Source organism: Pantherophis guttatus, chromosome 18 (assembly GCF_059756535.1).
Source record: "Pantherophis guttatus breed Tessera chromosome 18, ASM5975653v1, whole genome shotgun sequence".
Lineage (NCBI taxonomy): Eukaryota > Metazoa > Chordata > Lepidosauria > Squamata > Colubridae > Pantherophis > Pantherophis guttatus.
The window spans coordinates 10497152-10521387 of NC_142080.1; the positions used below are offsets into that span (position 1 = coordinate 10497152).

At 43.8% G+C, this 24236-nt stretch overlaps 2 protein-coding genes, 1 long non-coding RNA gene and 2 other non-coding genes across 9 annotated transcripts in view; 2 read left to right on the forward strand and 3 right to left on the reverse strand.

Moving 5' to 3' along the window:
- Positions 1-1926, forward strand: part of VPS51 (VPS51 subunit of GARP complex) — a 20826-nt gene extending 18900 nt beyond the window's left edge. Inside the window, exon 10 of the mRNA XM_087881261.1 lies at positions 1321-1926. Coding sequence (XP_087737387.1) covers positions 1321-1581 — 261 coding nt within the window. The 3' untranslated portion in view covers positions 1582-1926. The remainder of the gene's footprint in view (positions 1-1320) is intronic.
- The window catches only part of LOC117657681 (uncharacterized), a 24924-nt gene extending 1453 nt beyond the window's left edge, over positions 1-23471 (reverse strand). The window contains exons 1-6 of one of the 5 annotated variants that reach the window (XR_015730448.1): positions 23348-23471; positions 20885-21003; positions 19084-19137; positions 18282-18436; positions 14484-14617; positions 3778-5998 (exon numbers count right to left, since the gene is read on the reverse strand). This is a non-coding gene — a long non-coding RNA (uncharacterized LOC117657681). Of the gene's footprint in view, positions 1-3777; positions 5999-14483; positions 14618-15512; positions 18437-19083; positions 19138-20884; positions 21004-23347 lie in introns of those variants that run through there. The other 4 variants (XR_015730449.1, XR_009620312.2, XR_015730450.1 and 1 more) reach the window with 4 other exon arrangements.
- LOC117657680 (transforming growth factor beta activator LRRC33-like) lies at positions 7051-13656 on the forward strand. The gene is made up of 2 exons (XM_034405805.2): positions 7051-7155; positions 11662-13656. Exons 1-2 carry the CDS (start codon positions 7110-7112, stop codon positions 13593-13595), a joined length of 1980 nt encoding a protein of 659 aa, XP_034261696.2. The 5' UTR covers positions 7051-7109; the 3' UTR covers positions 13596-13656.
- LOC117657694 (small nucleolar RNA SNORA79) lies at positions 18582-18726 on the reverse strand. Its single transcript, XR_004589165.2, has one exon. It is a non-coding gene; the product is annotated as a small nucleolar RNA SNORA79 (small nucleolar RNA).
- LOC117657695 (small nucleolar RNA SNORD126) lies at positions 20734-20811 on the reverse strand. Its single transcript, XR_004589166.1, has one exon. It is a non-coding gene; the product is annotated as a small nucleolar RNA SNORD126 (small nucleolar RNA).
- Positions 23472-24236: the final 765 nt, after the last annotated feature.

Below are 24236 nucleotides of genomic sequence, written 5' to 3' on the forward strand. Positions count from 1 at the left end.
GAAGCAGAAAGAATTGTCATTTTAAAGTAGGTTGGTTTGAGCAACGGCTTTTAGCAGGAAGGGATAGACCTCCACGGTTAAGGTACTTAGAATCGTAGTGTCAGACCTGCCCCAGTCTGATCCCTTAAGGAAGGGAAACCCTCGACTCCCATTTGGTGGAAGTGAAAGATACTTTTACTAAGGGATGCTGGTTGCATTAGAGTCAGGCGGAATCTGAGTTCCTCCACAAAAAGACAAAAACTATTTCCTTCAGTCCCCCCCCTCCCCCTCCCCTCCCCCCCGTAAACCACTCAGAGAGGGCTGGAAAGCTCTATGAAGTGGGATATGTCTAAGTGCTACTGCTATTTCCCTCCCTCCCATCTTCCTTCCTTTTCTTTTCTTCTAATTCCTCCCTTCCTATTATTTCCTTCCTTCCTTCCTTTTCTTCCAATTCCTCCCTCATTCCTGTCTTCTTCTGCCTAATTCTTCCCTATTATTTCCTTCCTTCCCTCCCTCCCTCCCTCCCTCCCTCTTCCCTTCCCTTCCCCGTGGTTAGAATGCAGTATTGCAGGCTGACTCTGCCAACTGCCAGGAGTTCGATTCTCACCGGCTCAAGGTTGACTCAGCCTTCCATTCTTCCGAGGTCCATAAAATGAGGACCTAGATTGTTGGGGGCCAGAGGCTGACTCTGTAAACCGCTTAGAGAGGGCTGTAAAGCACTGTGAAGCGGTATATAAGTCTAAGTGCTATTGCTATTACCTTCCCTCCCTCCCATCTTCCTTGCTTTTCTTCTAATTCCTCCCTTCCTATTATTTCCTTCCTTCCTTCCTTCTCTTCCCCCAATTCCTCCCTCATTCCTGTTTTCTTCTGCCTAATTCCTTCCTTCCTCCTTTCCTTCCTTCCTTCCCTTCCCTTCCCAGTGGTTAGAATGCAGTATTGAAGGCTGACTCTGTCAACTGCCAGAAGTTTGATTCTCACCGGCTCAAGGTCAACTCAGCCTTCCATCCTTCCGAGGTCCATAAAATGAGGAAATAGATTGTTGGGGGCAAGAGGCTGACTCTAAAACCACTTAACGGGGTTATAAAGCACCGTGAAGCGGTATGTAAGTGCTATCGCTAGTCCTATAAAATGGGGCAAAAATCATTTAACTGCCTTGCTTAAGAACCAGAAATGTCACGCTCAACTGTGGTCATAAGTCAAGTACTATGTGTAATCAAAAGGGTTCCTTCCGAGTTTGCACATGGTTGCTTCCCAATCTTTTCAAAAATAAATAAATAAATAAACATCCCTGCCTCTGATTTTCGCCCTTTTTCAAACCCTCCTTCCTCTTTCTCTACCCAGGTCTCCGTGCTGACGGGCATCATCAAGATCAGCCTGAAGACTTTCCTGGAGTGCGTCCGCCTGCGCACCTTCGGACGCTTTGGCCTGCAGCAGATCCAGGTAGACTGCTACTACCTGCAGCTCTACCTCTGGCGCTTCGTTTCGGATGAGAACCTGGTGCATTTTTTGCTGGACGAAATCGTGGGCAGTACGGCTCACCGGTGCCTTGACCCCGTCCCCATGGAGCAGAGCGTGATCGAGGTCATCTGCGAACGCGGGTAGAACGGCGAGAGGCATAAGAAAGACGGGAGTCTTAATTTGGACCATCCGGAAATGAGAGTTTTTCTCCAGCTGGTGAACTTTTAAGAGGTGTGGGACTTCAACTCCCAGAATTCCCCGGCTGGGAGTTCCACTCCTCTTAAAAGTTCCCAAAGTCTCTTATCTTTTAAAAGTCCCAACTCTATTCTGCAAAGGAGCTTCCGGAAACCTCTACAGAGAAAACATTTCTCTTTCTAACTGTATGCGAAGCGATGTCGGGAAAATTGGGTTCACCCCGTGGATGTGCCCTGCAACTTTGAAACTTCAACGGTGGGAAAATTCTGATAAATAAAGAGTAATTTAATTGTCTGCTGCCTTTGGAATACTGGGTCAATTATTGCAAGTCAGCTGATTCCTGCACCATTCACAAAATTGCAATTCTGACTACCGTATTTTTCGGACTATTAAGATGCACCGGAGTATAAAACGCACCAAGATTTCGAAGAGGAAAACAAAAAAATTAGTTTTTGCCCTCCCCAGCCCCCAGGAGCACTCTGCAGTCCTCCCAAATCCTCTGTGCATCCCTTTTTTGCGAAAAAGCAGCTCTCATTTTTCGCAAAAAAAGGGATGTGCAGAGGGTTTGGGAGGCCTGCAGAGTGCTCCTGGGGGCTGGGGAGGGCAAAAATGCAACGCATGTGGAGTTTGAGAGGTTAAAAATGGGGTGTGCAGAAGGTTTGAGAGGCCCGCAGAGTGCTCCTGGGGCTGGGGAGGGTAAAAACACAATGGGGGTGGTGGTTTAGGAGGTGAAAGTTTGCAAAAATGGGCCATTTTTCACAAAAAAAACAGGGCGCGCAGAGGGTTTGGGAGGCCTGCAGAGTGCTCCTGGGGGGTTTTGGCCTCCCCAAATCCCCCACATGTTGCGTTTTTGCCCTCCCCAGCCTCCAGGAGCACTCTGCAGGCCTCCCAAACCCTCTGCACATCCCGTTTTTGTGAAAAACAAGCCTATTTTGGGCAAAAATGGGACGTGTGGGGCAGGGTTTTAGGAGGCCAAAAATGGCTGTATTCAGTATATAATTCCACCCTCTTTTAGGGGGCATAAAAAGTGTGTTTTATACTCCAAAAAGTACGGTAAATACAATCCTTGTCCCTCCTCTGATTTTTTACAAGGTATCCTCACCCGCACTAACCCATTGCAACGGGCTCTTAGCAAAATCAGTTATTTGGAGGCAGGCCTCAGTGAACTGCGCAAGATCAATTACAGGTAGTCCTCAACTTACAAGAGTCCGTTTGCTTAGCAACTGCTTTTCAAACTTGCCCCACCATTGCAGCATCTGCAGTGGGTTCTTTTAGAGAGTCGTTGAGGCCGCTTGGAGGTTTATCTGCGTCCTCAGGGTCACCTGAGTAGCGCAAATGGGGTGTGGAGCCTTTTTGGATCTGCTGAAAGGACTTTGTTATAGGCCGGAGATAGATGGTGTACATTGGGGAAACAAAACAACCACTTCACAAACAACATAGGAGAACAAACCCATCAGGACAAAATCCAGCAATCCATCTGCATTTAAAGGACAAAGGCCGCTCTTTTGGAGACAGCAAAGTCCACATTTTGGACAGAGAGGACCTCTGGTTGAAAGAGGGGTCCAAGAGGCCATCTGTGTCCAAATTGAACAGCCCTCCCTCAACTGAGATGGGGGGATACAACATCACCTATCTCCAGCCTACAACACAGTCCTTTCAGCAGTTCGACACCCATTTGTGGAAACACAGACTTCCAAGTGGTCTCAACGACTCTCTAAAAAGGATGCAAATGACCAGCTGTCTGCAAGGAGTATCAATCCTTCCATTCCTCACCATCCAATCTGAGCTGAAGAAGCTTCTTGGATGAGAAGCGAAATGTCTTCATAAAGAAAAACCAGAAAGTCCAGTTGCCTCTTGAAAAAAGCATCTTTGGGAACAACCAGGACCTGGATGATTGAGAATCTCCAGAGACATTTCTGGCCCTTTCTGCTCAGCCTCATGTTTGCTATCTACAAGTCCTCGATTTAACAACAGTTCATTTAGTGACCGTTCAAAGTTACAATGGCACTGGAAAAAAGTGACCTACAACCATTTTTCACGCTTAAGGGCAGAAGTCTTCAAACCTGGCAGCTTTAAGACATGTGGACTTCAACTCCCAGAATTCTCCAGCCAGCTATGCTGTGCATACACAGATAAAGCAGTAGATAGTATTGTATTTGTTTATTGAATAGCCCGAAGGCCTTTTCAAACAAAACAGAAAAGAAAAAGGGAAAAAGACAAAACAGTTACAGAAATAACAATCTAAAAATATATGATATATGACATTAAAATTTTACAATATCAAATTTCAATAGCTCCTCTCTAACTCAGCTCATCTTTCTTACAATCAATGAAATTTTTTTCGATATAACTGGCTCGTATTGCTGTCATCCTTTTAAGGTAGCGAGTGATCGCTCTTACCAGGGGAGGAGAGTCAGCCTTCAACAGAAATGCTAATTTATGCCTTATATTCCAGTGGGGAAATTTATTTATAATTGGGGACAGATATTGTTTTCTTGCTTCCTCATACAGCCTACATTCAAATATTATATGCGCCGTGTCCTCCACGACGTTTGCCCCACATATACATGTTCTTTTGTCATACGGGATTTTCCGGTAACGGCCAAATTTAACGTTGGTATCTAAAAGTTCGAATCTAAACTTAACAAATAACTGTCTCTCCACTGATGGCATTTCTAGATGTAAATACTTTTCCAAGGTGAAAGTTGTTTTAACTGCTGTCAGCAGTTTAAGGGAGTGATTAGTTGAAAGGGTTGCCATGTCCATTTGCCCGTGTATATCTTTAATCCGTTGTTTAACTCAGTAGGTAGTAAAACAATAGTCCAGGGATATTCCAACAACAAAGTCTTCTTACCAGTTGTCGAAGTCATACACAATAAACCGTTGCAAACAGTAGCAAAAACAGCAAATAGCAGTAACGATCAGCAAAGAGAAACAAACCATGTTTCAAGCTCCCTCTTAAGGACATTGGCTACAGAGCTAACCAATCAGGACACAGTAAGAGGCAATACCGCAATACAGTTTAAATATTTTTTACAAGGTTTTAGTTGAAGTCCACAAGTCTTAAAAGCTGCCAAGTTTGAAGACCTCTGCTTAAGATGGTTGCAGATTCCCCAAGGTCATGTGATCAAAATCCAGGTGCTTAGCGGCATCCCGGGGTCACATGATCCCCTTTTGCAATCTTCTGAGAAGCCAGATGCGCTTAACGAGTTGCTATTAACAACTGCACGATCGACTACCAACTGTGGCAAAAGGTCATAAAATGAGGCAGAACGCACTTAGCGGCCATCTTGCTTAACAACAAAACTTTTGAGCTCAATTGCGGTTATGGATCAAGGGTTACGACACTTTGCTTAGTGACCATTCAAAGTTGCATTGCCACTTTGATAAAAGTGACATGATGGTTTTTCACACTTAACGACCGTTGTAGCAGTCCCCCTTGGTTGTGTGAGCAAAATTCAGACCTTTGAAAACTGACTCACATTTATTGGTTGCGTTTATTATAGTTGCAGTGTCCTGGGGTTTTTGCAAGCACCTCTTTTGTGACCTTCTTACAAGCAAGGTCAGTGGGAAAACCCCATTCACTTAACAGCCATGTGAATAATTTAACCACTGCAGTGAGTCATTTAACGACTGTGGCAAGAAAAGTCGTAAAAATGGGGCAACGTTCACTCAGCAACAAACTTTCGAGCTCAATTGTGGTTGTAAGTCAAGAACTATCTGTACCTCTCACCCTTTTCCACACCCTGTTGTGTCAATGTGCCTCTTGCAGCAGCTGGAGTTTGCAGCTGGGTAGCACCATATCAAGACATCCTGGGGGTCAAAAATAATGGTGGAGACCCTCTGTCTTTTTGGGAGTAAAAAGGTAAAGGTTCCCTTTGCACATGTGTGCTAGTCTTTCCCGACTCTAGGGGGCGGTGCTCATCTCTGTTTCAAAGCCGAAGAGCCAGCGCTGTCCGAAGACGTCTCCGTGGTCATGTGGCCAGCATGAGTCAATGTCAAAGGCGCACAGAATACTGTTCCCTTCCCACCAAAGGGGGTCCCTATTTTTCTACTTGCATTTTTTACCTGCTTTCGAACTGTTAGGTTGGCAGAAGCTGGGACAAGTCACGGGAGCTCATCCCATTACGTGGATTACACTAGGGATTCGAACTGCTGAACTACCGACCTTTCGATGGACAAGATCAGCGTCTTAGTCATTGAGCCACCGCTCAGTATAGGAGACTTCTAACCTGCACATCCATTCTTCGTTGCGACACAACGAGTCACGGCAGTGATCCACTTAACAACCATGGCTGTCCATAACTGACCAGTGTGTGTTTTTTTTGGGCCACTCATGCATTTAACGGGGAGTCTTACACGAAACCTGAAATCAAAGAGGAAATGATATCTTTTTTAAAAAAGATATATATATATATAAAGTTTTATTTATATTTTTAAAAGTTTTATTTGTGTGTGTGTGTGTGTGTGTGTGTGTGTGTATATATATATATATATATATAAAGTTTTATTTATATATTTTTTCTCTTTGTATGCCATAAGTGCTTAGTTAACAGTGTACTGTCCGAGTCACCGGCTAGATTAGCCAAAACATTTAAAAACATGTCTGCTAAATGTTGGAAATGTAACCAAACTCTAGGTACATATTATCACATGTGGTGGACGTGTCCAAAAGCAAAAAAAAAAAAGTACGAAAATGCCTATGTGGTTAGAAAAAAAATATTAAAGCAGCATATAGCTTATAAACCAGAATTATTTTTGTTAGGCATATTACCAGAGAAATACGATAAAGAGAAAGTATGTTTAATATTACTTGCTTTGACAGCAGCAAAGAATTGTGTTTGCGCAAACACTGGAAAAATGAGGAAACACCCCCAGAAGAAGAAATAATTTTTTAAAAAATACTAAGCTGTGCAGAAATTAACACTTAACATTGAAGATAAAAAGAAGACTCAGAAATATATTTGAACTTGGATCGGTTGGATAATAGAGGAAAAAACTAAGAGTTTAATATTGTCATGAAATGATCATTATCTTGAATAAACGTGGCGGAAAGCTGCTTCCTCCAGAGCTGCTCCCTCCGTATCAACGTCCACATTGCATGCCGTATCCTGCTTTACCCAATAATGGAAAATCAATGTTTGCCCCTCAACGTGACTCACGGTTATATTCGAGCCCTTTCTAAATATTTGACCTGGGAAGACCTGCCAAAGGGAAACACGGTGTGGTGTGCATGGAGCAACAATCACAAAACGGCTCGGGGAGGGGTGGGGGGAAAGAGAATTTTCCCTGCCACTTCCCCATTGCGCAACGCTTCGCTTTTTGTCCACGGTCACCTCTGACGTAGGGCTGGGAAGGATGGGTGGTTCCAGGGGCATTTATAAGGGACAACGCCAGGGCCAACTACACATGCAATCAAGAGAGACCGACCTTTGCCATCCTAAAGCGGGAGGATTTGTTGCATTCCACACAACGGCATGGATGACCTTCTCCAGCGGTGGCCCCGGTGGAAAATTCACAAAGGTGAGACCCAAAACAGGGGGGTAAAAACTGAAATTCAACATTGCTTTTAAACTTGGGAGCACGCTTTGTGTTAGATAGATAGATAGATAGATAGATAGATAGATAGATAGATAGATAGATAGATAGATAGATAGATAGACAGACAGACAGACAGACAGACAGACACTGTGTTTCCCCCAAAATAAGACCCTGTCTTACATTTTTTTGAACCCTGAAATAAGCGCTTGGCCTTATTGCCATGCTCTCAAAAGCCCGATTGGGTTTATTATCAGGGGAGGTCTTATTTTGGGGGAAATAGGGTAGATAGATAGATGAGAGATAGAGATAGAAATTGAGAGAGATGGATGGATGGATGGATAGATAGATATAGATAGAAATATATACACTGCTCAAAAAAATAAAGGGAACACAAGCAGAAGACATCCGAGATCTGAGAGAGAGAGAGAGAGAGAGAGAGAGAGAGAGAGAGAGAGAGAGAGAGAGAGAGAGAGAGAAATACGCATTTGGGCCTATTTTCAGGGAGGTCTTACTATATTTTGGGGCGCTTGGAGCAAGATGGGGCTCCTCTTGCCTCTTACCTGATTTCCAGCTCTGTGTTTAAATATTTTTGGAGAGGGCTTATTTTCGGGGGGAGGCTTATTTTAGTGCATGCGCTCAAAAGCCTAGTCGGGCTTATTATCAGGGGAGGTCTTATTTTTTGGGAAACAGGGTAGATGGATGGAGGGATGGGATGGGATGGGATAGATGATAGATAGATAGATAGATAAGATAGATAGAATTCTTTATTGGCCAAGTGTGATTGGACACACAAGGAATTTGTCTTTGGTGCATATGCTCTCAATGTACATACAATAAAAGATACGTTCGTCAAGAATCATAAGGTACAACACTTAACGATAGTCATAGGGAACAAATAAGCATAAGGAAACAATATCAATATAAATGATAAGGATACCAGCAACCAGGTTACAGTCATACAGTCATAAATGGGAGGAGATGGGTAATAGGAATGATGAGAAGATTAATAGTAATAGTAATACAGACTTAGCGAATAGTTTCACAGCATTGAGGGGATTATTTGTGATGGCATTCGGGAAAAAACTGTCCTTGTGTCTAGTAGTTCTGGTGTGCTCTATAGTGTCGTTTTGAGGGTAATTTCCAGATATGAACTAAAATTTGGCTCACCGCTTTGTGGTTTAATAGTGTCAAACCCACCTATGGTGGTTTGCAAACAATGGCTTATTCAGCTAATGACTCCAGTCAACGGTATTTGGATTCAAGATATTCAAATCTGTGACTTAAATGTAATGTGTAAGAGGGCAGGGGTCTATAGATTTTGCATGAATTAGAAAAGGGAGGGAAATTATTCATGTTTAAGCTGGAGGGAGCATGTAGCACATTGCCTACACGTACATAATACATTTCTCTTGATTGCTGGGCCACTTTGTACTGCACTGGTGAGACCCCAGTTCGAATTCTGTCTCTGGTTTTGGTTACCACGCTATAAAAAAAGATGTGGAGACTCTAGAAAGAGTGCAGAGAAGAGCAACCAGGATGATGAAGGGACTGGAGGCTCAAACATACGATGAACGGTTGCAGGAACTGGGCCTGGCTAGTCTAGTGAAGAGAAGGACCAGGGGAGACAGGAGAGCATCTTCCAGTATTTGAGGGGCTGCCCCAGAGAGGAGGAAGGGGGTCCAGCTATTCTCCAAAGCACCCGAAGGCCAGACAAGAAATAATGGATGGAAACTAACCAAAGAGAGAAGCAACCTAGCATTAAGGAGAAACTTCCTAATAGTGAGAACAATTAACCAGTGGAACAGCTTGCCACCAGAAGTTAGGAGTGCTCCATCATGGGAGGCTTTTAAGAAGAGAATATAGGGTCTGAAATAGCACAGGGTCTCCTGCTTGAGCAGGGGGTTGGACTAGATGACCTACAAGGTCCCTTCCACCTCTATTATTCTGTATTCTGTATCTAGTTTTGATCTCCACGGTACATAAAAAAAAGATGTGGAGAGTCTGAAAAGAGTGCAGAGAAGAGCAACAAGGAGGATTAGGGGACTGGAGGCTAAAACAGACGATGAATGGTTGCAGGAACTGGGCCTGGCTAGTCTAGTGAAAAGAAGGACTGGGGTGACATGACAGCAGTCTTCCAATATTTGAGGGGCTGCCACATAGAAGAGGGAGTCAAGCTATTCTCCAAAGCACCTGAAGGCAGGACAAGATGGAAACTAATCAAGGAGAGAAGCAACCTGGAATTAAGGAGAACGTTCCTAACAGTGAGAACAATTAGCCAGTGGAACTGCTTGCCACCAGAAGTTGTGGGTGCTCCAATACTGGAGGTTTTCAAGGAGACTGGACGGCCATTTGTCCAGAACAGTATAAGGTTTCCTGCTTGAGCAGGGGGTTGGACTAGATGACCTACAAGGTCCCTTCCAACTCGTTATTCTGTATGTGCACAATAACATTGAACTACAAAGGAATCAATTGGTTTATAAAACACGTTGAATTACAAAAAAAATATATGCCAGTTTAATGCTAACCAAGTCTAACATTCTATGTGAGTGCTAAGCTTCAACCGAATTGGTTTGTGAACATAAAACTCTCACCAAAAACGGAGCCCATTTATTTGTCCCAGACCTAAACCTGTGTGCTCCTACTATTAGCATCTTCCGCAGGCATCGTTTAGTGAAGTTAGAAACATGCAGACAGAGGGCGTTCCTTTAATGGCAATTTAAATGATGGAGACCAATTTTTACCTTCTTCATATCCAATTCACAATTCTGCCAACGGCAAGGAAGAGTGGCTAGCTGATATAGAACATGGCTCATCTCAAAACGATAAATTGTTTAGCCATCATTTCGTGAAGTGGCCACCTGTGCAGTTAGTAGCTGATTCCGACAGTGAGGAGGCTGATGTGGCGCTGTGCCAGCAGCCTGTGCAGCTGGGACTCGAGTTGGACAGTGAGGAGGCCGGAGAAGATGTGGTGCCAGAGGTGGGGACTCAGCCAGGGCCTTCAGAACCTCCCATAAGTGAAGAGGAAGAAGAGGAGGAGCCTCTTCTCGATGCACGAGCGCGCAGAGCTGCCAAAAGGCAGGAGTGGCTCCTCAGGAAGAGGTCTCCTCGAGAGTAAGGCTTGGGGCTAATTGGCCACTCCCTTAGCCTATTTAAGGAAGGAGGACGACTGAGGCAATTTGCAGCAAACAACTTCGTTCACATTCCTTCGCGTCTTGATTCCAGAAAAAGTTTGATTCAGCTCTTGTTTCTCTCGTCAGTTTTCCTGCAAATTGCTTCTGGGCATTCTGCCAACCACAGTAAGATTACGGTTATCTGAAATACTATGCCTCAGAATTGAGTTATTCTTTGGATTCTTGTCGGCTGTTAATGAAGTTAAATGAACAGCCCTTGTTCAGAAAAGACTGATTTAAACTGTACTTGTGTTCGAACAACTACTAAGAAAGCTCATTAGTAGTCCTTCATCAGTAAACTAAGGTTTGTACGGACTTTGTGTGTGCTGCGTTCTTTGGGGTCCATAGCTAGGGCAGAACACCACCAAAGCCTGGATTTACACATTACGCTACGTTAAACCCAAATCTAGTTGTTGTTGTTTTCCAAAACATTAAGCCAAAACGAAAGAAACTAAACCATGGCTTAGTGCCATGGAGGCAATAAGAAAGCTTTGCAGTCAAGAATGGCAATAGTAACTTAGACACCCATCTAAATCAAGTTATCTATTTATTGCTAAGTTTAATAAGGTGTCCTGCCCTGGGCAGAGGGGTTGGACTAGAAGACCTCCGAGGTCCCTTCCTGCCTGAAAATTCTATGATTCTAACCACTGGTGGGATTCAGCCAGTTCGCACCTATTCAGGAGAACCGGTTGTTAACTTTCTAAGCAATTCGGAGAACCAGTTGTTGGAAGAAACCTTATTTTGTTTTGTTTCCACTTTACGGGGCTAATCCTGTAAGGAATTACAACATTCTGGTGTTGTTTCTAGCCTAATTTTTATTGCCCTGCTTACAGAAACTGCCTCTCTGGTTAACCCTTATTACATTGTAACAGCTAAGGCGATCGATGTGAGTGACGTCGAGTTGGCCATGCCCACACGGTCACATGACCACCGAGCCATGCCTACCCAGATGGTCATTAGGGCAGAGAACCGGTTGTTAAATTATTTGAATCCCACCACTGATTCTAACACATTAGATAAATGTTTCTCAACCTTGGCCACTTTAAGATGTGTGGACTTCTGGGAGTTGAAGTCCACATGTCTTAAAAGAATTCTGGGAGTTGAGGTCCATACGTCTTAAAGCAGCCAAGGTTGAGAGACACTGAACTGGACACTAATCCCATGGAGTTGAGTTGCATGGTCTACCAACAAGCCATGTGATCAATTGTTAAGACTCCGCCTAACCAATGGATTCCTAGAAAGAGCAATTTTGTAGTGGCAATAAGAATAGGAAGCTAATCAATCCCTTTCCTTTCTTTCTTTCTTTTCTTCATTCCAGTCTCCATCAGCGCAATCGTGTTCGTCTTGGCAGCCTTGAGTTCGGCCACAGATGTGTTTTTCCGATGCTCCACAACCAAAATCAACAACCGCCTGGTGGCCAACTGCCAAGGCCAAAGGCTCAAGGCCACACCCAACGTGGACGTGTCCACTCAAGTCTTCTTGTTGAATTTCAACCTCTTCTCCACCATCCAGACGTCTTCGTTCTCACAGTTGAGTGCCCTGAAGATGCTGTCGTTGGGGAAACAATTGGGAGGTCCTCTCTATGTTGGAGAAAGGGCCTTCGCGAATGTGCCCAACATCACCTTCCTAGATTTGGGGGGCAACAGGAACCTGTCGTTGCATCCCAAAGCGTTCCAAGGTTTGACCAAACTCAAGGTATTACACTTGGACAATAGTGATTTTGACAACAGAATCCTGGAGATGGGCTACTTCCAAGACCTTTTATCACTGGAAACCTTGGACCTTCGTGGAAACCACCTTCATCGGTTGACCCCAGATCCAACCTTCCAAGGACTGAAAAAATTAAGCATCCTTCAGCTGAATCTCAACAAAATCGGGGCAATTTGTGGGGACGACCTCCAATATCTCAGAGGGCGTCATTTGACCTTCCTTGACCTGTCCTCCAATCGATTGTCCAGAGATCATCCTTCTTCTTGCACCAACCCGTTTCTCAACATCACCCTGGGCACCTTGGACATCTCTTCAAACCCATGGGACGTGGCCCGAGTCGAAGACTTCCTCAAAAGCCTGAACGGTACAAGGATCCAGAACCTCAAGGTGCAACATTCAGGAGCCATCGGCAGTGGGTTCGGGTTCCAGAACTTGAAGGACATTTCAGCCACCACGTTCTCGGGGCTGCGTCACAGCCGCATCCGGACTTTCGACATGTCCCATGGTTTTCTCAACACCCTGAACGCCTCCGTCTTCTCAAGCTTGCCAGATCTCAACACCTTGCTCTTGAGATCCAACCAGATTAATAAGATTCAAAAGGGGGCATTTTCAGGATTAAGCAAGCTCCAGGTTCTGGATCTGTCCAACAATCTCCTCGGGGAGCTATACACAGAAGGACTGAAGGATTTGAAGTCCTCTCCTTTACGACGTCTGATTCTGAAGTCCAACCACATCGGGATTGTTCAGCATGATGCCCTGATGGGTCTAAAATCTTTGCAGTTCCTTGACCTGCAAGACAACGCTCTTGACCGAGTTCCCAATGGGAATCTCCCTTCCTTGATGAGTCTTAATTTGGGACAAAACAGGATCCAGAACACCTGGGGCATAGAAAAACTTGGCCCAAACCTGGTCCATCTTGATCTCTCCTCCAACCGTCTGAAGGACCTGGGGAACGTCTGGCGTCAGCTTGCGGAGATTGCCTCCTTAAAGTTTCTGAATCTCTCCGGCAACCACCTGATGTGGTGTTCGCGAGTCCAGAAGTCTCCGAGGCAACTTACACAACTGGACCTTTCCCACAACAATCTGGGAGACATTTGGGCCACCCAGAAATGCACCGACCTCTTCCAGCATCTGGAGAAACTCCGGGTGTTGAATCTCAGCTCCAATCACCTTCGGGACTTGCCTGGAAACCTTTTCCAGAGTTTGACATCTTTAGAAATCCTGGATCTCGGGGCCAACAGGTTGCACAAATTTCCAGAACAGATCTTCCGTAGTTTGAAATCCCTGCGTGGTCTCAGTATCCGTGGAAATCCGCTGATGACCCTCTCGCCCTCCACGTTTCAACCAATGGGGCAGCTGCGATTCTTGGATTTGAGAGAACTGTCCTTAGTTTGCAGTTGCGAGCTCAAAAATTTCAACAACTGGCTGCAGAACCACAACGCAACTGTGAAGGCACCTGAGCTGCTCCTGACTTGCATTCAGACCAGCTCCAATTTCCAGAGGCAGCCCCTGCCTCAGTTCCTACACAAGTGTGTCTCTTAAGACAAAAGACACGTCCCCTCTGTGTGCAACAGGTTTTGGAGAGTTTGAACAAAATGTCTACCATGTCCTGAAAATCCAGCAGAGAGAACAATTTGCTGGAAAAGAGGGAATTGTAATTGTAATGCAAATAGTCCTCGACTTAGGACCACATTTGAGCCCCAAATTTTATGTGGCTAAGCGAGACGGTTGTTACATAAATTTTGGCCTGTTTTACCACCTTTCTTGCACAGTTAAGTGAAATCATCGCAAGTGTTATGTGAGTAACAGAGTTAAATGAATCTGGCTTCCCACATGGATTTTGTCAGGTTGCAAACAGGGGTCATGTGACATTTAGAACACTGCGGCCGTCATAAATAGAAGCCAGTTGCCAAGGATCTGGATTTTGATCATGTGCCCATGGGATGCTGCAACGGATGTGTGAAAAAGTTGTAAGTCCTTTTTTTTCAGTGCCATTGTAACTTTGAACATTCAGTAAGTTAACCGCTGTAAGTCGAGGACTACTGTACAGTACAAAATATGTATAAATCATTTTAATTGCAATGGAAGCGAATGGGAAAAAATAGAGGCGGATTCATTATTTGTCTATGTTGCAACGATCTGAGCTGAGCTTTGTATATTTGTAAATAAACCAACACTTTAGAAAATAACATTCTGCCTAATAACTTCTTTCAAAAGAAATAGGTAAAGGTAAAGGTTCCCCTCGCACATATGTGCTAGTCGTTCCCGACTCTAGGGGGCGGTGCTCATCTCTAGGGGGCCGAAGAGCCAGCGCTGTCCGAAGACGTCTCCGTGGTCATGTGACCGGCATGACTCAACGCCAAAGGCGCACGGAACGCTGTTACCTTCCCACCAAAGGTGGTCCCTATTTTTCTACTTGCATTTTTTTACCTGCTTTCGAACTGCTAGATTGGCAGACGCTGGGACAAGTAACGGGAGCTCACCCCGTTACGCGGCACTAGGGATTCGAACCGCTGAACTGCCAACCTTCCAATCGACAAAATCAGCGCGTTAGCCACCGTGTCCTTCAAAGAAAATAAAACCAGGTTTAATTGCCAGTCTTGGAAACTTTAAATGGGCATGGAATTAAGGGGGAAGAGTAATTCTTAAAGGTATCCTATGGTGCTTCCTGCTATTGGCTGTATCCACACAAAATATTAAGCCAAGATTTGCTTAACAGGATGACTGAAGAAGTCTCCCAAGATGCCCACCTCAAATCATTGCATACTGGCGCAGAATTTCCACTCAGATCAAAGTTGGGCAGAGGCCAGAAATAACAAAAATTAAAAGGTGATTTTCACAGGCATAATCAGAGGATACAAAAACTTGTCATACGTGAAGAGAAACAGACTTATTAAGAGGGCAGGCTTGGCTAGAGTGAAGGTTTGGCAAAAGTGTATTCATGAATGTAGAAGGGACCTTGGAGGTCCTCTAGTCCAGCCCCCTGCTCAGGCAGGAAATCCTATACCATTTCAGACAAGTGGCTGTCTAGTCTCTTCTTAAAAACCTCCAGTGATGAGGCACCCAGTTTCTGGTGGCAAGCTGTTCCACTGATTAATTATCCTCACTGTCAGGAAATTTCCCCTTAATTCCAGGTTGCTTCTCTCCTTGATTAGTTTCCATCCGTCGTTTCTTGTCCTGCCTTCTGGTGCTTTGGAAAATAAAGCGACCACCTCACTTCTTTGTCGCAACCCTCAAAGTCCACTTATGACAATTGACTCCAAAATTTTGGTCGCTAATGAGTGAACGGCAATACAGTTTTAAACGTTTGTCTTTAAAATGCAGTTGTTCAGTGAATGCATTTATAAAACACATTTCAGTGAATGCGTTTCAGTGCACAAAATTGAGAAACAAAGAGTCTTAAGGCTGGAAAAAATATCTTAATTTATAGCCAGGTCAGCTGAAGAATGCAAAGAGAACTCACAAATATACCGTATATTTTATTTTATGCAAAGTTTTGACACGAGAACCCAACCCCCACAATAATTTATTAGTCTTAGACCAGAACAAATAAAAAAACTCAGTATATAGACACTTAAAAGTTCTAGTATCAAGTAATAAATAACTTAAAATCTATAATAAAATCCAGTGTCCATTATACATGGTCTGAGTATATGATAATTGCAAATCCCTAAACTGTGTGGCCCGTTGTAGGTTCAACGCTAAAAGGGAAAGGACAATGCAAAGGGTTTTTAAATTTATTTTTTATTTATTCAATTTAAGACCCAGGGCGGCTCACAATACACTCAAAAAATCACTATAAAAACACTTAAAAATTAAAAACATTAAAACCCATTCACATCATTCATGGCCGGATCTCGTCAGATCGCAAAGCGAGATCAACGGCCCCAGGCCTGCCGGAAAAGCCAGATCTTCACCGCTTTTCGGAAGGCCGCAATTTGTTTGCCACAATTGTTATGTAACTTAACTATGATGGTAAAGAGACGCGTTTCCAATGAATCCCCCGTGTTACTGTGCAGAATTTGGCCACCTGCGCTGTAGTTATGGACCGTTCATCCTTAAAGCAGCCACTGGAGATAGGTAGTGTCGGAATGGCCAGGATACCGATCGATGATTGGATATTTTTTCCTAATCTCCGTATAAAAGGAACATCTAAGGAGTATGTGACCCAGTCTCCACCTCTCTTGAGCCAATGGCGCAGAAGTGCATTTGAGACACAACGTGGCATCTGGAGAACTGATCTAATGAATTTGAACTCTTTCTAATGATGTAAAACACGAAGCCGACGGTCCAAGCAAGGTTTCGTGGCTAGCGACGTAGCCACGAAAAGCTTAATAGCAGCAGGGGTGTAGTATCCTCCCTTTTGTGCGGAAAAATTTTAAGGATGGCGCTCGCTGATCTTTGGCCCACGGCAGCTGCATATTCTCGGTGTGCTTTTCTTCAACCTTTGGCTTGAGTGGCCACCCCCAGGGATTTGAAGGTGATTTTACCTGCTCTATTTTGTGGCCGTTTGAAGTTTTGGCCTTTTTGCAAAGGCCACGATCTTTGTTTTCTCATAGTTTATGTCCAGTTTATTGTTAAGTACAGTACTGGATGGAGAAGGGCTCCCAAGGCTCTTCTAAGGCCTACTGGTGTCCCGGAGAGGATCACAGCGGCATCTGCCTAGAGCCAGGAGGGTGATTCTTCGGTCACTTATTTTTGGAGGGTGTGAAGATTTGGTTCGTTTAGCCATTTTAACCATGTTGTTTATGTAAACGTTGACCTCGCTGTTGCGATCTTGTGAGATCTGGCCATGAATGGTGTGAATGGGTTTTAATATTTTAATTTTAAATGTTTTTACAATGGTTTTTTAAATGCATTGTAAGCCGCCCTGAGTCTCCGGAGAAAGGCGGCACTGGCGAGCTGCACTGGCTCCCGGTGGTCTTCCGGGTGCGCTTCAAGGTGTTGGTTACCACCTTTAAAGCACTCCATGGCATAGGGCCTAGTTACCTTCGAGACCGCCTGCTGCTACCGACAACCTCCCATCGACCCGTGCGCTCCCACAGAGAGGGCCTCCTCGGGGTGCCATCAGCCAAACAATGTAGGCTGGTGATCCCCAGGGGGAGGGCCTTCTCTGTGGGGGCACCTACCCTCTGGAACCAGCTGCCCCCAGAGATAAGGAGAATCCAAGACCTCGGTGCCTTCCGCCGTGCCCTTAAAACTTTCTTTTTTCATCAAGCCGGGCTGGCTTAACATATTTTTAAATTTTTAATTTTTAATTGGTTTGTCATTTTAAACTGGGGCCAAATTAATATATATTCTTTTAATTGTTCTTAATGTTTGTATTGTATGTTTTTATCTGGCTGTACACCGCCCTGAGTCCCTTGGGAGAAGGTGCGGTATATAAATTTGAAATAAAATAAAAAAATAAATATAAATTGGACTAAATAAAATAAATAAAAGCCGGGGAGGGGGGCAAAATGCATCCCCGTTTAACCCCCTTTGTGAGTTTTAACTGACTTCGATAGGGACCCTTGCATATTACACCTCACCTTGAGGGATGTTTTAATATGTAGGGCACGTAATAGAAGAAACCTGCGGTCAATTTGAAACAGCTTCCAGCTTCTCACGTAACTTAGTCCTGGTAACCTTATCGAAGGCTGCCTTGAGATCTATAAAACCAGAGTATGATGATACAGGTCTATTTGTATGTATTTTTCAATCAGGTGATGAAGAAGTAAGCACCGATCGGTAACCCTAACCCTATCCCAAGGATCTGCAACCTTAAACACTCAAAGAGCCATTTGGGCCCGTTTCCCACAGAAAAGAAAACACCGGGAGCCACAAAAACCTTCCCGTGCCTGACTATTTCTCGAGCGGCCACAAAACTAGCATATGTAGTTGAATTAAGCGTTCTGTTTTCTTCTGAAACTTTTCATTTCTTGGATTTATCCATGGTTTAAAAGCTCAATAAATCGTGTGCCAACATCTTGTCGCACATTGGCGGTTGTGACGCGTATTTTGAGTGACAGGGAGCCGCAGCAAAAGGGCGAAAGAGCCACATGCGGCTCCAGAGCGCAGGTTGCTGACCCCTGCCCTAACCCATAAGGCAAATGCCACTAGTTTAGCTCAGCTCACTAAGCGGGTACATAAATTGCACGTCACCGTGTTCGGTTCAGAGTTGAGTGTCGGTTAATTGGAAGAACCCTGAGCTACATTTAATTCGGACAAGAAATGTATTGAAGTTACCCAATTTGATAAACGAAGGTGAGGCGCCGTTTACTCATTTCTAGAGGAGTCCCCGTTATTCCAATACATCGTTGCCAATTCTTCTGCTTCCTCGTCGTGATTTCTTTGGAATGGTTAGCAAGGAAGAATGGTTTTCCCTGCCTATTAAAACATCTCTGTGGAGGAAAAGCACAATGCAGAAATTTAGATAAAATTCAAGCACGGATGCTAATTTCAGCTCACAGGTTTGCGTTCTGTGCATTTTGAGAACAGCCAGTCTCTTTAAAGACTTTTAAGTGTCACATTTGTTGGCTCTTTTAGAAATGTGCGACCCCGCAAAATTCAACCGTGTCACAGACGGCCAACCCATCTAAAGACACTTTTGAGCGAAGAAAAGTCATGTTAATATCTGATGACATAAAATCCCGCTGTTTGAGGCTTGCAGCAGTGGGAGGAACAGTCATCAAATCAAGCATTTATAAAACATTTTGTCTGCTTAAATCTCCAAGCTTGGGAACTTTTAAGCTTTGCTGGCTGAGGAATTCTGGGAGTTGAAGTCCAGAAGTCTTAAAGTTCCCAAGCGTGGAGATCCCTGGCTTAAATGCTGAAAGGCTGGTACCCATCGCGCCCCTCTCTTCTCCCCCTCTCCTCCTTCCATACTGTACCTTCTTAAGATTGCGAGCCTGAGAAGGCGATGAAAATAACCCTCTATAACTATCCACTTCTATAACTATTTTTAATTAATTCTAGTCCATCAACAGCCTCTTCTTCAAATACAATCTTTTGTCTCTTATTAAACCAGGAGAAATGCATCAAGACTTACATTTTCAAAGTGGAGGGAAATTGTTTTCGCCCAATTCTTGCTGGAATCGTCAATCTTTAAAAAACAACAACACAGTAATTCTTCAGTTAGCAATCAAATACTTTTGATCTACTGGCAGTCAAAAAAAAAATCTGTAATACAGCAACCGTCCTGCTCTTCACCTTTTATTGTCAAAGGCAGTTCAGAGTGAGACATTTTCAATGTTAAAGGAGAATATTGATATACCGTATTTTTCGGACTATAAGACGCACCTGAGTATAAGACACACCAAGATTTCGAAGAGGTAAGTAAGGAAAAAAAATGTTTTTTTGGTGTTCCCCGGCTCCTAGGAGCACTCTGCAGGCCTCCCAAACCCTCTGCGCAATACATTTTTTTTGAAAAACAGGTCTGTTTTTGGCAAAAACGGGATGCGCAGGGCGGGGTTTTGGGAGGCCAAAAATGGCTGTATTTGGTGTATAAGACTCACCAACATTTCCACCTTTTTTTGGGGGGGAAAGTGTGTTTTATACTCTGAAAAGTATGGTATTTATTTATTGGTTTAGCTTTTGGGCCATTATTAAAATAAAGGAGAATATTTGTAGCTCAGGGTTGAAATTAGAGTTCCTTGGTGCTCTCTGAACTTGGTAGTAACAACCAAGCTCAGACAGCACCAAGGAGCTCTCTTTTTTAATTTTGTTTCTATACTTCAAAGCCCTTTGCGGTGTCCCACGGCCACCTGAGCACAATTTACGTGTTTGCAGAAAACTGGGGTTTACTTCTGCTTTTCAAACATGGGTTCGCTTAACAAACACAATTTTTTCCCCCCATTGAGTTGGTGTTGTGGCCCGTCAGCGGCCTGTGCAGCTAGTAGCTGATTCCGACAGCGAGGAGGCTGGTGTGGTGCGCTGCCAGCAGCCTGTGCAGCTGGCGCTCGAGTCGGACACTGAGGAGGCTGGAGAAGATGTGGTGCCAGAGGCGGGGATTCAGCCAGGGCCTTCAGAACCTCCAGAAGCTCCCATAAGTGAAGAGGACGAAGAGGAGGAGCCTCTTCTCGATGCACGGGCGCGCAGAGCTGCCAAAAGGCAGGAGTGGCTCCTCAGGAGGAGGTCTCCTCGAGAGTAAGGCTTGGGGCTAATTGGCCACTCCCCTAGCCTATTTAAGGAAGGATGACGACTGATGCAATTTGCAGGAAACTTAGTTCACATTCCTTTGCGTCTTGATTCGGCTCGTTTCTCATGTTTTCCTGCAAATTGCTTCTGAGCATTCTGCCAACCACAGTAAGATTATGATTATTTATTCTTTGGATTCTTGTAGGCTGTTAAGAAAGTTCATTAACAGCCTTTGTTTGAAAAAGACTGATTTAATTTAGTAAACTAAGGTTTGTACAGACTTTGTGTGTGCTGTGTTCATTGGGGTCCGTAGCTGAGGCAGAACAGTTGGTTACATGAGTGACCCTCTTTACAATAGTCACAAAATGGCAACGGTAGGCTCCATTAGAGTCTTAAGTCGAGGGCAACCTGTAGGTCTCCCTTTCTTTCCAGTGCCGCTGTAACTATGAACGGCCACTAAAAAGGAACTGTTGTAAGTCAAGGACTACCTTTAATTTCGCCCAAGAGGGATGAGTTCAAGAGCTAACACCATCCCCGCGAAGACAGCGGTGTCCAAAAGCAGGCTCTGCTCAGGGCATGTTTCTAATCATGGTTTATCAGGTGAAACACGGACAGAACATGCAGTTCATCATAGCAGACCATCGAAAATCCTATTTATATTTCCACGTTAAAAAAAAAAACACCCAGAAGCCAATAAAAAGAAACCGAGATACCTTTTTCCATCCTCTTCATACGAAATATACCGAACTCCCGAAGAGTCGGTGACTTCCAGAATTCTTTCAGTCCATCTTGCGATGCAGCTGCTCCCTCAAGATCCCGCGGCACTCAAGCTCTAAAAGAAAAAGATCAAATATCAGAAAATACGTTTGCTCGTTTAGAACCTGGATACCGTCTAAAAATGTTGTGGCCCGCCAGCTGTCGGTGGAGCTGGTGACAGACTCTGACAATGGGAAGGAACTTGGGCCAGTTCTGAAGTCTGGGGAAGGCTCCAATGGATGCTCTGTGTCGGACGCAGAGATGGAGCCAGGGCCGTCCAACATTTCCCAGCCCCCGGAGAGGCAGCTGCCTTTGGTGGCCGAGATGAGTGAGGAGGAAGAACAGGTGGGGCCTGTTCCAGATGCACGTATGCGCAGAGCAGTTAGGAGAGGTGAGCAAGGGAGGACAAGGAGTCGACACAGGAAGCAAAGCACACGTGGGTGCTGAATGGCCCCTCCCTGGCTGGGGAATAAATAGAAGGAAAGGTGAGGGGTGGTCGTAGGAGACAACCGTTCGTATTTCTGGAGATTTTGCTCATTGTAATTGCAAGTAGAGGATTACCTGTATTCTCTCAAACAATGACTCCTGGGGTCAGATTGTCTAGAATTACTTTTTTCAAGTAATTTTGATACGCCTTTCTACATATTGTAAGATCGTTTCTTGCATTTGGCAATAACATCTACGTATATAAAAATGGCTATGTATGTGTGTATGTTCCAACATAACTCTGGAACGCCTCGAGCAATTTCAACCAAACTTGGTACACAGATGACTTACTCTCTGGAAACAAATACTATGCGGATAAGACACCCCTAACACCTCTCGGTGTGTGTTCTGTTAAGATACAGCCTGTTGTGCCTTAAAATGGCTTCTACTGCACTGCCTTAAAATGGCTTCTACTGTGTAGCACAGTGGAGATGCCATGGTAATGGCTTCACAGTACTTCACAAGGGAGCTCCCTCTAGTAAGGGAGAAAATCCAACATCAGAAATTACATTTGGTCCGGACATTTTCAACAAGGCTTTGATTATTCTTGAGGACAAATGTATGGCCATAATCAATAAAACATTACTGCAACTCGGCCTGCCTGCACCACTATAAGACTGACATGACGTACTTCACGCAGATTACATATGAGAAAAGAACTACAACGTCGAACAGCGTAGTGTATATATCGTGGACAAGAAGCCACTTCTAAATCAAGATCAGAAAAAAAGCATACCAAATGATCATGGATCAGCTGGCAAAACAAGAAGATGGTATCATTTTACTTGACGCTTGTCCGGGCATGGGGAAAACATTCGTAACTAATTTAATTCTCGCCGAAATCAGTTGCTCTTCTGTCTAATACAGGATTGGGATAAATAAATACTCAGGCAACACTGAGTTATCAGCTAGTTAAAAATAAAAGTGTATTTCATATACTGTAAACCGAGGTGGCTATTTTTATTCTCTAGAGCAGTGTTTTTCAACCTTGGTGGCTTTTAAGATGGGTGGACTTCAACTCTTAGAATTCCCCACCCAGCATGCTTCAAGATAGATGGACTTTAACTCCCAGAATTCCCCAGTCGTGTTTTAAGACACGTGGTTTACAACTCCCAGAATTCCCATCAGCCACGTTCTGGGGGTTGAAGTCCATATATCTTAAAGCATGGTGGCTGGGGAATTCTGGGGGTTATAGGCCACGTCTTAAAACACAATGACTAGGGAATTCTGGGAGTCGAGGTCCATATATCTTAAAGCATGGTGGCTGGAGAATTCTGGGGGTTGAAGTCCATATATCTTAAAGCAGTGATGGTGAACCTATGGCACAAGTGCCACAGGTGGCACGCGGAGCCATATTGGTGGGCACGTGAGTGTTGCCCTAGCTTAGCTCCAGCGCGCATGCGCGCCCTGGCCAACTGATTTTCAGGCCTTCCAGTCCCACCGGAAGTTGGGAAACTGGCTGTTTCCGGGAGGCCTCCGGGGGGATGGGGAAGGCTGTTTTTGCCCTCCCCAGGCTCCTAGAACGCCTCTGTAGCCTGGGGAGGGGAAAAAACTGGCCTATCGGGCCCACCGGGCCATCACGTGCCAAAAGAAGGGGGAAGTGTGGGGGGGTCACGTGCGCATGCGCGGGAGGGTGGGGCGCATTGAATTATGTATGTGGGCACCCGCACCCGTGATCCCCCCATTCTCCCCCCGCTTTTGGCACAAAACAGCAAAAAGGTTAGCTATCGCTGTCTTAAAGCATGGTGGCTGGGGAATTCTGGGAGTTGTAGGCCACATGTCTTAAAACACAATGAGTGGGGAATTCTGGGGGTTGAAGTCCACCCATCTTAAAGTCACCAAGTTTGAAAAACACTGCTCTAGAACCACAATCTATAATTCCATAAAGTTCGTAACATTAGAAGCACAGAAATGCCCCTTCACCCAGGCCTTACCCAAATAGACGAGAAAGAAAGTAATCTTGGTTTGCAGATCCAGAAGATGCTAGTTTTCCGTAAAGGGACACAACTGCCCCCCACAAGGAGGGGCCTCAAAAACAGACAAACCATTTTCACGCTGTAAAAAACAAAGGAAAAAGGGTCAATGCAGCTCTGAAATATACCTCACGTTTTCGAGCAACACAATGCATTTTTGTATTGTTATTATTGTATTAATTTTACTTCTTTAATATAACCCACAGTAACATGTTTGAAAAAAGGGTTTATTGCATCAATCATATATATTAAATTGTCTTATACTTTATAAATCTCAATATATTGTATATTATCCTATATATTATAATTTAGTTTGCCGTACATTAATTTTTATGCTTATATACTTACTTATCCCTTCCTATGGGATTTGTTTTGTAAAATTTGGTTTTTATATTTATTTTAGTTTCGTTAACTGTGTATTTTGTATAGATTATCCTACGGTATATATTATAGTTTGCCATATATTAATTTTCATGTTTATATATTTACCTGTTTTTTTAAAATCATATTTTAGTTTTGTTAACTGTGTATCTTGTATATATTATGCTATATATCGTTACAATTTAAGTTTGCCATATATTAATTTTTTTGTTTATTTACTGATCCCTTCATATAGCTTTGTTTTTTTAAAAAAAATTTGGTTTTTATATTAATTTTAGTTTCGTTAACTGTGTATTTTGTATAGATTATCCTACGGTATATATTATAGTTTGCCATATATTAATTTTCATGTTTATATATTTACCTATGTTTTTTTTAAATCATATTTTGTTAACTGTGTATCTTGTATATATTATGCTATATATCATTACAATTTAAGTTTGCCATATATTAATTTTTATATTTATTT

Coding starts and splice junctions, on each gene's coding strand:
- LOC117657680 (XM_034405805.2), top strand. CDS start 7,110: ATGGATGACCTTCTCCAGCGGTGGCCCCGGTGGAAAATTCACAAAG. Junction 7,156..11,661: donor CCGGTGGAAAATTCACAAAG/GTGAGACCCAAA, acceptor TCTTCATTCCAG/TCTCCATCAGCGCAATCGTG.